At 46.3% G+C, this 16,315-nt stretch overlaps 1 protein-coding gene across 3 annotated transcripts in view; it reads right to left on the bottom strand.

The window, feature by feature from the left end:
* Positions 1–11,893, bottom strand: part of EPS8L1 (EPS8 signaling adaptor L1) — a 38,778-nt gene extending 26,885 nt beyond the window's left edge. For 2 of the 3 annotated variants that reach the window (XM_061589941.1, XM_061589942.1), the window contains exons 1-3: positions 11,766–11,893; positions 4,596–4,648; positions 662–705 (exon numbers count right to left, since the gene is read on the bottom strand). In XM_061589941.1, the coding sequence (XP_061445925.1) occupies positions 662–705; positions 4,596–4,612 (61 nt within the window). In that variant the 5' untranslated portion in view covers positions 4,613–4,648; positions 11,766–11,893. Of the gene's footprint in view, positions 1–661; positions 706–2,322; positions 2,393–4,595; positions 4,649–11,765 lie in introns of those variants that run through there. The other variant, XM_061589944.1, reaches the window with a different exon arrangement.
* Positions 11,894–16,315: the final 4,422 nt, after the last annotated feature.

The following is a 16,315-nucleotide window of genomic DNA, read 5'->3' as shown; positions in this document are numbered from 1 at the left end:
TAATCTTTGGATTTTAAATCCCAGCAAACTGAAATGTTCAAGGTTCTTCAAGTCAGAGAGATTGTATCAAGCGCAAGATCTTGGCTTTTGAAGGAAAATCTTTTCGCTTCATATAGTACACACTATATGAGAGGAAACCACCCCTGGCAAGCGAGCTCTGCAGAAACAGTTCTGAGCTTCACTAATTTGCAAAAGAGTATTTGTTTCGTTTTATACAGCATTATCAATATACACAGCACTTTTCAAAGCTATACAAGGTTTATTATTATTATTTAAAAAGTGAGGCCCCTGCTGTCAAGGAGCTTACAGTCATCTACATATTGATAGCAGGAAAGTCAACCACAGAAGGGAGGGAAGCGTGAATCAAGCCATGGATCGTAATCATATGCGGTTACTGGGGCGAGGAGAAGAGTTAAGCCAAAGGCTTCACAGGACAGGTGCTGAAGTAAGAAAAGGATACAACCTGACATATTCAGGAAGGGAGTTCGTGGTGTAAAGAGCAGAAGAAAAGAACAGACAGAGTTGTTTATGAGAGCAGGTAACCTTTGAGATGACTAGGGATGGTAGAGTTTCAGGACTAAGAAGGCCTTCAACTTTGAAACTTAGCACCACCTACTGATAAATAATTCCTCTCCATACATCCTCATACTCCAAAACTCACCATAAATGGCTCTCGCACTGGGCTTGGGGCAGTCACCAACTAGGCTGGAAGACAAAATGGACAGAAAAAATTACCTCAGGCCCAGATTCCCAGACCGCTAGAAACACAGGAAGCCTAGGAATATACATACATCGACTTTATTGCTTAGCCATAGGCCACCGCATAACCAGAACAAGTTTTACAATAAAACTTTTGACACTTAAAATCCGATACCAAGTTATCTCTATTAAAACCCACGTCCCATTACGTGTCGTTACTAGAGTGTTAAAATTCATTCAACCATAAACCATAAAATAAAATGTCCTGAGAGTAATGCTTTCCTTCAGGACTCAATTTATAACGGTAAGTGTTCACCCCTTAACTTCGCCCATCAATTATTTACAGTCTCTAACTTGAGCTTTGCGTGGATCTTTTGAGCAGCCAAGGCAAACAGTGAAACCCTATATGTTATAGAAGAGTCCATATCGGACATAAGGTGATATATTTTGTGATGGTCCTGCACTAAGTGTGGATGAGCCAGCAGGTCTTTTAGGTACTTGGCTCGTGGATGGGAGTACAGTGGGCAGGCCAATAAGTAATGGGGCAGATCTTCCACCTCCAATGCACCACATATACAAAAGCGCTGGTGCCAAGGTGTTTGGGAATAGCGGCCGTCCATTACTGCATTCGGCATGGTTTGGAAACGTAATGTCGTAAAGGCCTGCCTGAGTTTTACTGATGTAGGTTGAGCCAAATATGTTGCTGTAAGAGCATCATGTTTATATATCCAGTACCATTTGGAGAATTTTGAATTTATGATAGCCAATCTATCAATGTAGGCTCCAGATTGAATAATTGCATCCCTTAGTCTCGTTCTGTTGTTTAGTGAGGAAAGGACCTGTGGCGAGATATGATAGGTCTGATACAGCCTGTTTATTCTTGAGATCCAGTAGTTTTCCCCCAAGGCCTGTTCGTAACAGAGATTAAGTATTAACTTAAACAGAGCATCTTTTATAGATCTCCAGAAATTAATCAAAGTGCAATGTATGAGGGCTCTGAGTGGAGGGAGGCCCAACTCTGCACGAAGCAGTGCCGCTGGGGTGCCAGGGGGAAGGAATATAGGAAGTTGCCTTATACTGAGTCAGTCCATCTAGCAGTAGCTCAGTATTGTCTACACTGACTGCCAGTGGCTCTTCAGTGTTTCAGATAGAATTTCCCCCCCAGCTCTACCTAGAGATGTCAGATGCTCTACCACTGAGTTACGGCCTTTCCCTTTAAGGCTACACATCCTTCTCAAAACCTTATAGGCCTGCAGACTCCTTATGAATCCTGGAGGGCAGTATCCTCTTAACCAGGAATGGGGAATCTGTGGCCATCCAGCTCCCATGACCCCCGGATAGCATGGCCAGTGGTCAGGGGTAATGGGAATTGTGGTCCAGTCACATCCAGAAGGGCACAGGTTCCCCATCCCTCCTCTTAGTCCTGGCTCTTCCTGCAGTAATTCACAAAGTCCCATAATACATCCCAAAAAAACTTTTTAAACAGTAATCTATGCCACTCAGTTTAGCTCCCAAGCAAGGTCACGGAGCTACACTGAAACAGCATGGTTCCTGTTCAAAGAGGTTTTGCAGCCATTCATGGCCTTCCTGCCACAAATAGGTCAATTCCAGTTCAACACTTACCAACAGTCACCGACCCCTTTGGTCAACCCAGAAGTGAAAGAAAAGCAGAGAGGGGCTGTTACAGTGCAAGACTTCCTTGCCTGCAGTCCACTATAGCAGGGCTGATGGGGCTGTGACCAGCTCCCAAATGAGCCACAAGCCATTCTCTAAGTAAGTAGCCCTGTGACAACGCTCAGGAGGCTCAAATTACAATAAAGGGGACAAGAGATTGCAGGGACCAATAAAGGTGCAATAAAGGTGAAGCACAGAAGATGCCCATATCTTAAGATCTTCTGTACAGGCCCTTTTCAAAGAACCATCTAAAAAAGAGGTATGTTATTTAGTCATAAAGGAGAGGGCCTTTCTGCAGCAGCCTCCTGATTTAGGAATGTCTTCCTTAAGGAGACTTGCTAGACTCTGACATGACCATCATTTTTGCGCCAGTCAGATGAAGACCTTCCTATTTGCCCAGGCATTTTAGATGCAATTTTAGTCACAACTGCTTTTATTGTTCCTCAGTGTTAGGGTTTTAGCCTGTGGTTTTAGTCTGTGCTGGTAGCGGGGGCTTTTTTGCTCTGAAAAGTTTGACCTGAATCCTCCTGATAGGATTCACGTTAGAGCTGAAGGTGGCAGAAGATGAAACTTTTTGCTTTTTTTAAAAAAAATAGATGTTTTCTTAGTCATTGTGAAAAAAAATCTGTGTGGATCTAAACACACACATATACACACGTTGTGTGAACTGATTTCACTTTTGAACACACTGACAGACTTTTGATGACAGGTGGTTAAGATCCCACACACACACACACAATAAAGAAGTGATACGCAATCTTAAGCCGCACAAAAGTCTGAGGAGGCAGGTGGGGTGACAGTGGCTGAAATGTCTAAGAAGAGACCCACTCACGTTCCCCTGGGTGCCTAAGAGTTTGTGTTGCTTAGAGGTGCCTAAGTGTGTTACTTCCTGCTGGGAGGAAGGGCGGGATATAAATCAAATAATAAATCAAATAAATAAATAGACGGGCAGGCATAAAGTAGTGCTTGGATGATGGACAGAAAAGGTAGAGGAGCACTCAATGAAGTCCACACAGAAGCCCCGCCCCCTGACTCCATCCCATTTTGACCAAAGTACGCCCTCCCATTGGCTAAGGAGGGCGGAGGCCAGGCCCCTTTTGGTCCTCATGTGATTTGAGCATTGGCATGAGGGCATCCCAGCATAGGAACCCATAGACTGCCTTGTATAAAGTGAAGTCCGCTGGTCCATTTAGCACAGTATTGTTTGTACCAGGGACAGGGAAGTTTTTTCAGCCCGAGGGCCACATTCCTTTATGGGCAGCTTTCTGGGGGCCACATGCCAGCAGTGGGCGGGGCCAGAGACAAAAGTGGGCAGAGCAATGAATGCAAATTTTGCCTCAGTTCAATATCCTCCATCTAAGGAGCTAAGAGGCATTATTATAGTTCACAGACACATTCCAGCCAGGCAGAAACGCTCAAGGAGGAGGGCGGAGTGTTGCAACAGCTAAGGTCTTCTTAACAGGAATAATGGTTCTTGGAAGCTTGACTTCTTTAACTCTGATTATATTTATTAATTGACACACTTGGCTTACAACAACACTAAACTCTGCTTCTACAAACTGTGAGGAAAAGGAAGGGGATAAGAGAGATAAAAGGCGGGAAAACTAGTTGCTTTCACTTCTCATGATATTCAATAGGGGTTACATAAAAAGATATCCCTTTGGGCCTCTCTATGTGTTACACCCAAACCATTCCCTTTAAAGAGACAACAAACAGTTTCAACATGAAGCAAAACCAGGAGGGGAAGTGGGAAGGGTGTGTGGCCCCTGAGGAGAGTCTCAAGGGCCAGATGGGAAGGCTTGGAGGGCAAGAGTCAGCCCCTGGACCTGAAGTTTCCGGCCCTTAGTCTATGCTGACTGGCAGTGGTGTCTGTGGCTTCAGTAAAGAGTGTTTCCCAGGCCAACCTGGCTATGCCAGAGAATGAACCTGAAACCTTTTGTATGCAAATCGTGCGCTCCCTACCCTTGAGGCAGAAAGTGAGTGCGCACCCAGAACATCACAGAAGGTTCCGGGAAGCATGGGGAGCTGGCCATGCCAGCAACAGCAGGCAACCATGGCCTAAGGTGTGACTTCCTGCATGTTGGGCAACCCTTACACTGCAGTGCCCCCCTGGGTAGCTGCCTTGTCTGTCCATGTAGTACAACCCCCTCTGGGCATACTTGCTGCTAATATCCTAGACTTGTAGGCACCAGATTGCATTATTCTTTATCAGTCCCTCTTACCTTCCCAAGTCACTCATGGTGTCAGCGGGCTTCTCGGAGATTCACAGTGCAACCTGGTGAATGTTAGAGGAAAAAGTTATCAGTCTCGGAGGCCGCACGGAGCAGCAGAAAGCTTCTGACAGGCAGCTAAAACCGGGGTGAGGAACCTCAGGCCCAAGGGGTGAATGTGGCCCTCCAGGCTTCTCTATCTGGCCCTCGTAACTCTCCCCAGGCCAACCCCTCACTGGCCCTGCGTCACACCCTAAGTGCTGTTGCCTGGCTGGAATGTGTCCTTGAACTCTGATCATGCCTCTTGGCTGCCTGGGTGGAGTATAGAGAGAGGGGTGTGAGTATTTGGAGAAACCAGGTAAAATTTACATTCGTTGCTCCAGCCAGTTTTGCCTCCGGCTCCACCTACCGCAGGTAAGTGGCCCCCGAAAGGTTGCCCAGACGGGAATGTGACCCTCATACTGAAAAAGGCTCCCCACCCCTGTGCTAGTTTCTGTTTTCTTGTTAGAAGAGTGGTGTCAATGTTGACCATGGATCTTGCCTCATTAAACAGGCCCAGACAGTTGCCAATGGACACTCAAAAGTCATGAGATTTCAGGGATCATTCCCTCAGCCCTGACACACACACAATACTCTGAGCTCTGCATTAATTCCATTGTTCTAGTAGCCAAGATCCGCTTGACTGGCATTTCCTAAACAATATTTTCCGCAAATTTAAGCTGCTTTCTAGATCGGGGGAAATGGTTTGCATCATTATGGCTCAGATACCTTGAAGCTACATTTGCACATCCTCACATTTGACTACTAAGGTGGGCACTGCTGGGCTTGAACTGGGTCTTAAGTAGTCGCAGGGAGACTCAAATAATTACTCCTAACGGTGCTCACTGTGATGAAGGAGAAAACCCCCAATGTTACCTGATGAATCATTTTTTGTTCCATTCCCTCCCCTTCACTATCTTATCCTATTCATTTATTTTAATGTTTACCTAACTGATTATGTTTCTATCTTATTTAACTGATTACATTTCTCCTTGGTGAAAAGAGCAGCTCAGCACCTGGTTCTTTCCCTCCCTCTCATTTATCCTCACAACAACCCTGTGAGGTAGGTTAGGCTGAGAGAGAGTGGCTGTCCCCAAATCACTCAGTGAGCTTAGTGGCGAACTGGGGATTTGAACCTAGTACAACACTCTTAACTACTCTACCACACTGGCTCTAAAGTTGCACAAAGGAGCCCGAAGACCGAGCCCACAATGATCCTTGCCTAAGGAATCCAGGTTCTTTCCATCATCCTTCTATCCCAGGGGAAGGGCCACATTCCCTTGCAGGGAACCTTACAGAGACCAGAGGCCGGTGGGGGATGGGTTGGGCCAGAGGCAAAAGTGAGTGGAGCAACAGTCACAGATGTGACGCTTTCCATTGTTCTGTAGGTTGCATTCCAGCTGCGCATACAAACACCATGTACACCCCTCCATCTAGGCAAGGAAGATGCATTATCCCTTTTCAAGTATGCAATGCAGCCAGGAGGCAAAAGCACTTGAGAGGGTGCATGCAGCAGGGCGGGTGAGGGGGTGTGGCTTGGGGTGAGGGTGTGTGGCCTGGACAGAATCTCGAGGGCCAGATTATGATACAGAGTGGGGGTTCCCAAACGGTCCGTGGCATGCCTGTGAAGAACACTTAGCATTTGAATTCTGAAGAATTCTATGACATTCAAATTGTAATACAATAACAATACAATGTAAGAAATGTAAGAAGTAATAAAAATACAATTAAAAATCATGTACCATCTAGCACAGCGCTTTACAACTGCTACAACAGGCAGGACAAAATCATTCAGTGGTCTCCAAGGCCCTCTGCAATTTTCAAGTGGTCCATGGGGGAAAACGTTTGGGAAGCAATGATATAGAGGTCTCCAGAGTCACAGTTATAAGATGGGGGATACTTGGCTCAGCCAATACTACATGCAAGAAGGATCTTGGGATTGTTGTTGATCACAAGCTGAATATGATCTAACAGTGTGATGTGGCTACAAAAAAGGCAAATGCAATTTTAGGCTGCATTAACAGAAGTATAGTTTCCAAATTGCGTGAAGGATTGATTCCCCTCTATTCGGCACTGGTTAGGGCTCATCTTGAGTACTGCGTCCACTTCTGGACACCGCACTTTAAGAAGCATGCAGACAAACTGGAATGAATTCAGAGGAGGGCAACAGGGTGATCAGTGGACTGGAAACAAAACCCTGTGAGGAGAGACTGAAAGAACTGGGCATGTTTAGCCTGGAGAAGACTGAGGGGAGATATGATAGCACTCTTCAAGTACTTGAAAGGTTGTCCCACAGAGGAGAGCCAGGATCTCTTCTCAATCATTCCAGAATGCAGGACATGGAATAATGGGCTCAACGCACGGGAAGCCAGATTTCAGCTGAATATCAGGAGAAACTTCCTAACTGTTTGAGCAGTATGACAAAGGAACCAATTACCTAGGGAGGTGGTAGACTCTCCAACACTGGAGACATTCAAGCGGCAGCTGGACAGCCACCTGTCGAGTATGCATTAATTTGGGCTCCTGCATTGAGCAGGGGGTTGGACTCGATGGCCTTATGGGCCCCTTCCAACTCTACTATTCTATGATTTCCCCCCCGCAGGCCTGAAGTCCCCCCCACCTGTTCTACCCTTTCATCAGCCCCACTCTCCCTTCCTGAATCCTAGTTCATATCACCCCTCACCTGCTGAAATCCACCAGAGACACTCACAGGTATACTGGTTCAAGAGCATACTTAAGGGAGAAGTGAGGATACTAGAGATAGCTAGACAGTCTACCAGGGGTGGCCACTCTGTGGCTCTCCAGATGCTGCTGAACTACAGCTCCCATCAGTCTCAGCCAACACAGCTCATGGTCAGGGATGATGAGAGCTGTAGCAGCAAAGTGGGGATTTGAACCCTGGTCCCCAAGTGTCCTCGTCTGACACTCTGACCACTACACTTTGGATGATGCATTCTGTATTTGTTTCATCTATCTAATTTTATTGTTGATTTCATGATGCTCGCTGTCATGATTTTTTTAAAAATGTTGGTAACATAGAAATGTTTGCAAATAAAGAAACATACAATTCCAGATTATTTACATTGTGTGCATATGCTAAAGAAAAAAGGTGAGCAGGCCCCACTCCCTTCTAAGAATCCTGTGGCGTCTCTTGCCAACTGACACATCTGGTTCATTCTATCTGGCAAGGTTGCTTTGTTTATTAAAGGTGGGATCTCACCTCCTCCTATGCTTGACTGAGTATCTATAAACCCTGGAGCTGAGCCGACATTCTCTGGTCTTACCCCCCTCTTTACTGTTACAAGAGGCCTAGTGGTTAAAGCAGACGCTCTGGTATTTTATCAGGGGTGGGGAGAAGAGAAGCAAGATATGCTTTTCCCAATATTTGCTTAAATGTCCCTGCTACAGATTTGTGAGCAGTGCTCATTTATGCCCAGGTCTATCACTAGCAGTGCTTGATGTGAAGAAATAAAGTCAATATTGACTCAAGTTGATAGTCTGCGATGTCATGAGCAGGAGAGCTTAGACTGTGTATTTGGCTTATGGCCAGAGAGGAAAAAGGAATACTGCTGAAATGCCATCCCTTCCCTCCAAGACATCACCTGCCCACCCTCCAAGTTAGGTGGCTTTCCATGGAGGGATGGTCCTCTTTGTATTTCTTGCAGAGTCCCTGGGTTTTTAGTAACCGTAGAGGCCGGAATTAAAGATTTCACAAGAACAAAGAAGCTGGACCTGCTGGTTTTCTGTCTGCTGTGTGCAAGATGAAAATCCTATGCATGGGGTGGCGAGGAGGAGTTCTGGTTCATACTAACCAAGTGCTAGATGTTGCTGCTCTAGGAGGGTCTGATCACTTAACTCTGAACCCTGGTATCCATTTTAAAAGCCGTTGCCTCACTCTAGGCTGTGCGAACTGTAGTGATAAAATATAGCAGCAAGGATAATGTGCCTTCTGAGTAACCACAACTAGATCCACTAGATGTGAAAAGGGCTTCTTGGCAAGAGGGTATGAATTGTAGGCTGGTGTGAGCTCCGCTACTTCTCTTTGGAGAAATGAAACACTATCTACAATTAAACAATACGTGCACACTCTACTGTTAGCCCCAAACCCTGGCTCCTAGCTTTAGCATTTCTAGCATTTCTACATCCTGCGTTTTTGAAGCAAAAGGGCATAAACAAGGCAGTTTGGAAACATATGCTCCATCTGTTTTCATGGACTGGAGGCAGTCCCCCTTTCCTGGTTCCTGTCCCTGGTTAATCACTCTCCTGTCTTTGCCTTTGAGGGATGCCTAATTAAAATGTCCCTTGTGTGCATTGCTTGTTATTTGTCAGGTTCAGTCCCAGGGCTTTGGCAGTAAACAGCCTCTTGGGAGGCAACTGGCAGCTTTGGGGTGGGGGTGGCAATGAGGCATGGCCCCCAATCTGGATTGGGAGCATATTTTGGATCGGCTATGCCCAGGGCGGCGGGGAGGAGTTCTGGCTCATACTAACCAAATTAAAGCTGCTTGCTCTTTAAAATGAATGTAGCCAGTTTAAGCGTGCTTTTTTAAAAAGTGTGATTAATGTCATGCGGAGTTTGGCCCAAATCTCTCATCGGAACATAGCCTTATAGAGACTCAAATCATTATACCATCTAGCTCAGCACTGTCTACACTGACTGGCAGTGGTTCTCCAGGGTTTCAGACAACGGACATTCCCAGCCCTACCTGAAGATGCCAGGCATTGAACCTAAACTTTCTACATGCAAAACAGATGCTGTACCACTGAGCAATGACCCTTCCCTTTCTTGTCTCTACTGGATATGCATGTTAATACACACACAGCTACCACACAGCCTATTTTACAGATTGTCACTGCTGAGGTATTGAAGCTTTGGCTATGTATACATTCTTATTGTGGCGGTGACGACACTTGAGGCAGTGATCCTCCTTGATATGGGAGCAGGAGTGTTACAAACATGACCATCTTTTATCTGTGAAATACTGGAGGGTATGCACTCAATGAAATCGTGTCAATGGCACACTATAAATTCTGGAAAATATACTAATACTCCATAGATTTCTTATATGAAATTTGCCTAAAAGTCTGCAGATGCAGCATTGACCTTGGGAAATAAGGCAGACTACAAATGTAATAATAAAATAAATGAGTTACATAATAAAATATCGTTAAGTGCAATCTCATCTATGTCAGCAAAGCCTTTAACAAAAGAGGGTATTCTAGAGCTCAAACCTACTTAAAATCATATCCCCCTGATGAGGTCAATAGACAAACGTTAGTTACTAGGAATAACTTAAGTTCAAAGGTTTAAGAGGGTCTATTCCAAGTATGACTTAGTCAGCTACAACCCCTTGCCCCCAAATCCCAGAAGTACAGGACTAGCTGTTGTTGCTTTTGTAAGGAAAGCCTTTCTGGCTATATTGAGAGGTTCTCTTGTACATGGCCTGGGCTGAGTGAGGCCTGCTCTTCAAAGAAAATACTGGAAGCACAGAGATGACACTCCTCTGGACTCAGGCATGATTTTCCAAAACCACAATTGCTGTTCTTTTCCATAAAATCTTGGATCTTCCTATTCTGAACCAAAGACTTCAAAATAGCAGCCCTCTGGGCTGGAACCACCTGGATTACCACAACAAATGGTGTGAGGAGATTTAGCAAACACCAGGGAAGCAGCAGCAGAATAAACACCCTCAAGGGTTTTGTGGTGATGGTGAGACGAAGTGATGGCCAAACACAGAATACTCTTAAGGGGAAATTTGGCAAGTGTAGGCCTATCTCCGCTAGATCTTTCTTCAGAACTAAAGCACATGAGGAAGGATGGGGGGAGGGGGAGGGGGAGGGACAGAAACACAACAAAAGCCAGTGTGTATAGCGGTTACAGTGGCATCTGGGAGACCAGGGTTCAAATCCCCACTCAGCCATGAAGCTCACTGGGTGACCTTGAGCCAGCCGTTGTTTCTCAGTCTAATCTACCTAACAGGGCTGTTGTGAGGATACAGTCAGGAGGGGGAGAACCATGTTTGTACACCCCCTTGAGTTCCTTGCTGAAGGCTGGTATAGCACAGTGGGGAGAGCCTGGCTGGAAGTCCAGAGTCTGTGAGTTCAAATCCCCGCTCATGTCTCCTGGGTGTCAAGGGCCAGCTAAAGATCATCCCCACAGTGAGTGGCTCAGGGGTTACGTGCCCTGCCACCTGTGCAGCCGTGGGCAAGCTGCATAGTCCCAAGGACCCAGTTGCCCTCCAGCTGGCATTTGTGGACAAGGAAGGGGCCGGCTTGTGCAGCTGTGGCAAGCTGAGCAGGCCCTAGCCAGCTGGGGAGGACTAGCCTCAGAGGGAGGCAATGGTAAACCCCCTCTGAATACAGTTTACCATGAAAACCCTCTTCATAGGGTAGCCATAAGTTGGGATTGACTTGAAGGCAGTCCATTGCCATTTCTGAGTTTCTTGGAGGCAAGGTGGGGTATAAATGTAATAATAAATACAATAATAATTAAACAAACAACCTGGCCCCTTTATGGGTAACTCAGGTTCCTCCCTGATGTTCAGCTTTCATTTAAAGAACAAAGTCTCTACCCTTTTTACTTCTACAGACAGATGTGTTTAGACAATGTTCTACTCAATTCACTTAACGAACGCAACTTAAACCAATTTGGCTGTGCTTATGTCCTGGATCCTTTGCAAGGGACTGCCCCCACCCCCCATTTAGGCTCCCTGTCACAATAACAGTATGCTCTCTTTCTGACCCATTTTCATTTAAACCCATATTTGGCTTCCCATCTGTGGAGCCCCAGCATGCTCCCCGCTGTAAATTGATGGTTTCCATTTGTCTGCAAAACTGCCCTCAAAGAATGCAGGAGCTTGTCCTGTAACCCGCTGGGTCCCAGTTTGAGGAAGCCAAGCAGCTGGGATCCCAGTCCCTTTTGACGCCACTCCTAGAGAGTTGGCCTTCTGTTCCCACCCCTGTCAAAATCGACCATGCCGCAAAGGAAGCCTGCTTTCTCTCGCTCTGCTCAGCTAGGCCTTCTCTCCTAGGCCAGAGAGTTGAGGACCAAGCCCCTTCTGTTTACCTCACGGACTAGGCTTATCCCCAGCAGGTAACCTAGGCATCCGGCCTCCCCCCAAGATCCCACCATACTTTAAGACTTACCAAGGGTGTAACAGTCCTATGCTTTCAGCTGTTCCTCTTCAACTCCTACCATCGCCACCAGTTCGGTGTCCAAAGGAGCATCTGGCTTGGCAAGTCAAAACTGTACACTCCCTGTGTGGCTTGTGAGACCTGCCTGTTATTGTGTGAGTGACCCTACCAGCTTAACCACACCCCTTGCATACCTGAGCAGGTAGCAGTCACTCACCTGCTGCAGTTTAAATCACCACAAAACACACAAACCTGTACTTGAAATGAAACTCTCGCAGGGGGGGGGAAGGTGTCAGGGCTCTTTGAAGGGAGCTGGTGGTTGGAGTAAGATGGAAATGAGGGCCGCTTCAAATGACACATATACTGGTGATCTTCCGTGCAATGCTGAGAAGCTGCGGCTGTTTTCCTTGCACGTGTCCACACACCAAAACACCAGCAAATGTGATAAACGTACCTGATGGATTAACATGCCATGTTGAATGCCAGTTACTTCATGTGGTTCAAGGTTCTTGTGTTGCTATACAAAGCACTGAATAACTTAGCTCCAGGAAAGCTAAAGGACCGCCTGAGCCCTTATATCCCAGCTCAATCACCGAGATCATCTGGAGGAGCGCTGGCAGTTGTCCCATGTCACAGAGGCCAGCGTCCGGCCTTAAGGAGAAGTCAGACATTTAGCGTTGCTGGTCCCATTCTATCTAGGGAATACTCTTCCAGCAGGAACATGTCAGCCATCCTCACTTTTGACTTCCAAGCAGCTCTTGAAGATTTTTCTTACGGAGGCAGGCCTAGGCAACCGATCTTTTTTTTTTTAATTAGCCACTGACTTTCATGGTTATTTTCTACTATTTGTAATTGTGTTTTATGTTTATTGTTGTACACCATCCTGAAGTTTTATGATATGGCAGTATATAAATACTTAAATAAAAGATGGGGGAGGGACACTTCAGTTCTATAACTTGCGAAGTCCTCTTTCCAAGTCAAGCCCGCTCTCTCTTTTAATTGAAGACAACACTGATTTAGGGGAGCAGAATGTTCTCTATCTGGGTAGAACATTATATGGAGCAAGGAGTAAGGGAGTAAGGGACCCTTCCGGATGCTAAAGGCAGGGAGTGATGCTGCCTAATGGATGATTGCAGGAAGAAGGCAAGGACCCTTGTACAACGAGTGTGGTCTAATGTGTCTGGGATAGCGATGTGATCTGGTTTCTTTCAGGTTGCCAGTATTATGCTGAACTCACTCCTAATTGCTTTTTTTTTTTTAGTATATTTTAAGCTAAATTTGCTCAGGTTCTTGTTTGCATGGTAGAGCCCTCTCATTGGCTCAAGCCGCTTTACAGCTCAGAGTCCCCAATCAAGGGCAATAAACGTTCATTTGCATTTATAAACGCTTATGGTTTTTCTTTTGCTTTCTTCTATAGGATGTGATGGGCCTTGCTTGTAGGCACCTGGAAGACTTTGTTCCGCATGTAGCCTTGCTGTACACATCGCGGCCTGGCCTAGGCCAGTTAAATAATGTGTGTGCGTTTGTGGGCGTGTGTAGAAGCAAGTTGCTGTGCTGAAAGGTTGTTCAGTTGACCTGCTGGCTATGTGATCACTGGGGTGTAGGGCTGTATTGATTTCCAATCCAAGGTGGGTTTGTGCAGGGAGGGATCCCTAAAAAAGTAAGGAAAGCTTAGTGGCAGAGCACCTGTTATGCATGCAGGAGGTTGCAGGTTCAATCTCCATCATTGCCAGTGAGGGCTGGGACCTGGAGAGCTGCTGCCAGTCAGGGTTGGTAATATCGAGCTAGAAGCACCAGTGGTCTGGCAAAGTCTAAAGCAGCTTTCTATGCAGCCTCCATTTTCTTTTGCGTGCTTCAGAAATGACAAAGTACAGACAACTGACTGCCAAGGCCTGAGGGTACATGATGCAGGGACCTGCAGAAGCTACACAGGTTAGGGGTCAGACAGTGGGGGGGGGACACCTGGAAGCCTCCTGTACATCTCCTTAAGTTCCATGGTTGGGAAAAGGGAGGATATAAATGTTCTAAGCAAATGAAGTGGGGAGACATTTGCCCAAAGGACCTACCCACTGAGTGAGGAAATAACGGTCTGTGCATTCACCCACCAAAAGAACGTTCTCGGTTCTCACTCATTTTGAAAAGTTCCAGAACGCAGGAACAATAGTACCTCAGGTGTGTGTCCGCCCATCCTATTTCAGGTGTCAACACAACACAGGCTATTAAAAAGCAAGTCTCAAAAGAACATTCATACCACTCACACTGTTCTGCTGTTACCCAACACTGCAACTCAACCACTTCCAGCCTGGCCTAGTCATTTATATGAGGGACTGTTGCACAGTGCCAATAAAGCACTGGCACACGTGAGGTGGGCAGGCAGATACTTTAAAGGTATTGCAGGAACATTAGCGATGCTGCCTTTTAACAGGTCACACTACTGTCCATCTAGCCCAATAATATCTTACTGGCAGGGACTCTTTGGGGGCTCCTTTTAGGGTCTTGTCCCATCATCTGCTACTGATCCTTTCAACTAGAGATGCCAGGGATCCAACCTGGGGCCCTCCACATACAAACCATGTGCTCCAACAAGGAGGTACAGTTCCTCCCCGACTGGCGTGATACAGCCACTATATGTGGGAGATGGAAGCCCTGTGTGGAAAAGGCCCAGAACAGAGTAGGCAGTGCCAGAGCAGGCTTCCCTTGCTAGGTGGGGCTCCAGAGAAAAGTAAAGCAAAATCGTTTCCTCATTAGCAACCGAAACTTCCATGCCAAACCCAGCTGTGTACATTTTGTCTTTGAGTTGTCAACACAGGAAACACACAAGCTGAAGTTTAAAAAAAGATCAGCATTTTAAAAATCTATTCAGAACGCCTTCCTAAAATATGCAATGTCCACGAACCTGACGTACTCTCCCATCGTAGTAGCTAGAGGCAAACTTTTTCCACATTGTGAAAGCATGATGCAGAGGACGAGGATCTTAAAGAATCCACCCTGAGCCATAAGGAAGCCTAAAGCGTGTAGAGTTCGTAAACCTATTACTTCAGGTGATGGGGCTATTTACACTGGGGTGAGGTGGGAGACCATAAACAGGGCTCCAGATAGGATAAACCCAATACCTCCACATTGCTTATAATCCTTGGCTTTGCATCTCAAGCTGGTCAGAGGCGGTATGCTTCCAAATACAGGGAAAGTGCTGTTGCACTCAGGTCCTGCTTGCGGGCTTCCCATGGGCATTTGGTTGGCCACTGTAAGAACAGGATGCTGTTCAGGATGGGCCACTGGCCTGATCCAGCAGGCTCTCATGTTCTTATGTGGTGGCAGAATAGATGGGCTGGTGGGAGGAGGCCACTTCTTTCCTGTCTAGAGGGACATTCAGACCCAATGCATCACCCTTACCGGGGTGGGGGGTGACACCTTGCTGCGGCATCCTTACCATTCCTGAAGGTTAGGTTTGGCCTGGGAAGGAAGACAGAAAGGTGGGGCAGAGACCAGCTCTAATTTTAGTCCAAGAAGGCTCAAGAAGAGCCTGAGTCACTCCTGGTGTAAGAATCTAAGCAGAAGAGCTACATTTTGTTTGTCCTGGGGGTGTGGGCACCATCGTTATGCAACTTTATGGCAAAGCTCTTGGCCTAACAGGCACAGTTAGCAGAAGCGTTGCTTTGGTTTTAGTTTGGGATATGGTTGGTGAAAACAGAAGGGTTGGAAGACAGGAGCCTGGGCCTCTTGTGGGGGTGACGGGTTAGACTAGAGCCACTTCTAGTATGAAGACCTTGCTGGCAACCAAGGCCCTGAGTGAAAGCAGCCTACAGTTGGATATATAACTATGGTTAAGAGAGAAAAGGCCAACTGCAAAAGAGGAAATAGGTGTAACAGAGCAGGCAAGGAGCAGGGCGAACTAGTATGGCCAACATAAACTGAATGTGTTTCAATACAGTACTAGATATATATCTTCTGATGTAGAACGTCACAGATCTGGGAACCCTCATATAGCCGCACACTTGCCAATTAAAAACCTGCTGGATGAGACCAAAGATCCACCTAGCCCAACGTCCCGTTTTGCCTAGGATCTGATGACTCTGGAAAGTCCAGAAGCAGGACGTGAAGGCAATATTCCCCTGCCCACTATTACTGCTGCACAGCAACTGGGATTCAGCAACATCCTGCCTTTGAATAAAGATGCCTGTATTTAGCCATCCTAGCCAAGAGCCATTGACACATCTATCCTCCGTGAATTTGTTCAACCCACAGTCCCTTTAAAGCAATCTTAAGCTACAGGCCATTAGCGATCCAGTTTAAACACTCTTTAAACAGCCTTTTTGTTTACCTGGTGATTAAGAGTGTGGATTGCCTTCCATCTTTTCTAATGAACATTCACATGACTGAGATATTAACCTGCTTCAGGGACTGTAGTAGTTATTCCAAAATAATTAGCCTGGAGTAAATTTAAATTGAGGCTATGGTCTTCACCTTGCTGAAGCTAAGCAGGTGTACAAATGTAATAAATAAAGGTATGAGAACTTAAGTACCGGGCATAGAGATGCTTATCACAATATCATCCCATCCTT

This window comes from Rhineura floridana, chromosome 11 (genome assembly GCF_030035675.1).
Source record: "Rhineura floridana isolate rRhiFlo1 chromosome 11, rRhiFlo1.hap2, whole genome shotgun sequence".
In the NCBI taxonomy this organism is placed as follows: domain Eukaryota; kingdom Metazoa; phylum Chordata; class Lepidosauria; order Squamata; family Rhineuridae; genus Rhineura; species Rhineura floridana.
The sequence above is the reverse complement of the archived record's forward strand: the minus strand, read 5'-3'. Positions and strand labels throughout refer to the sequence as shown.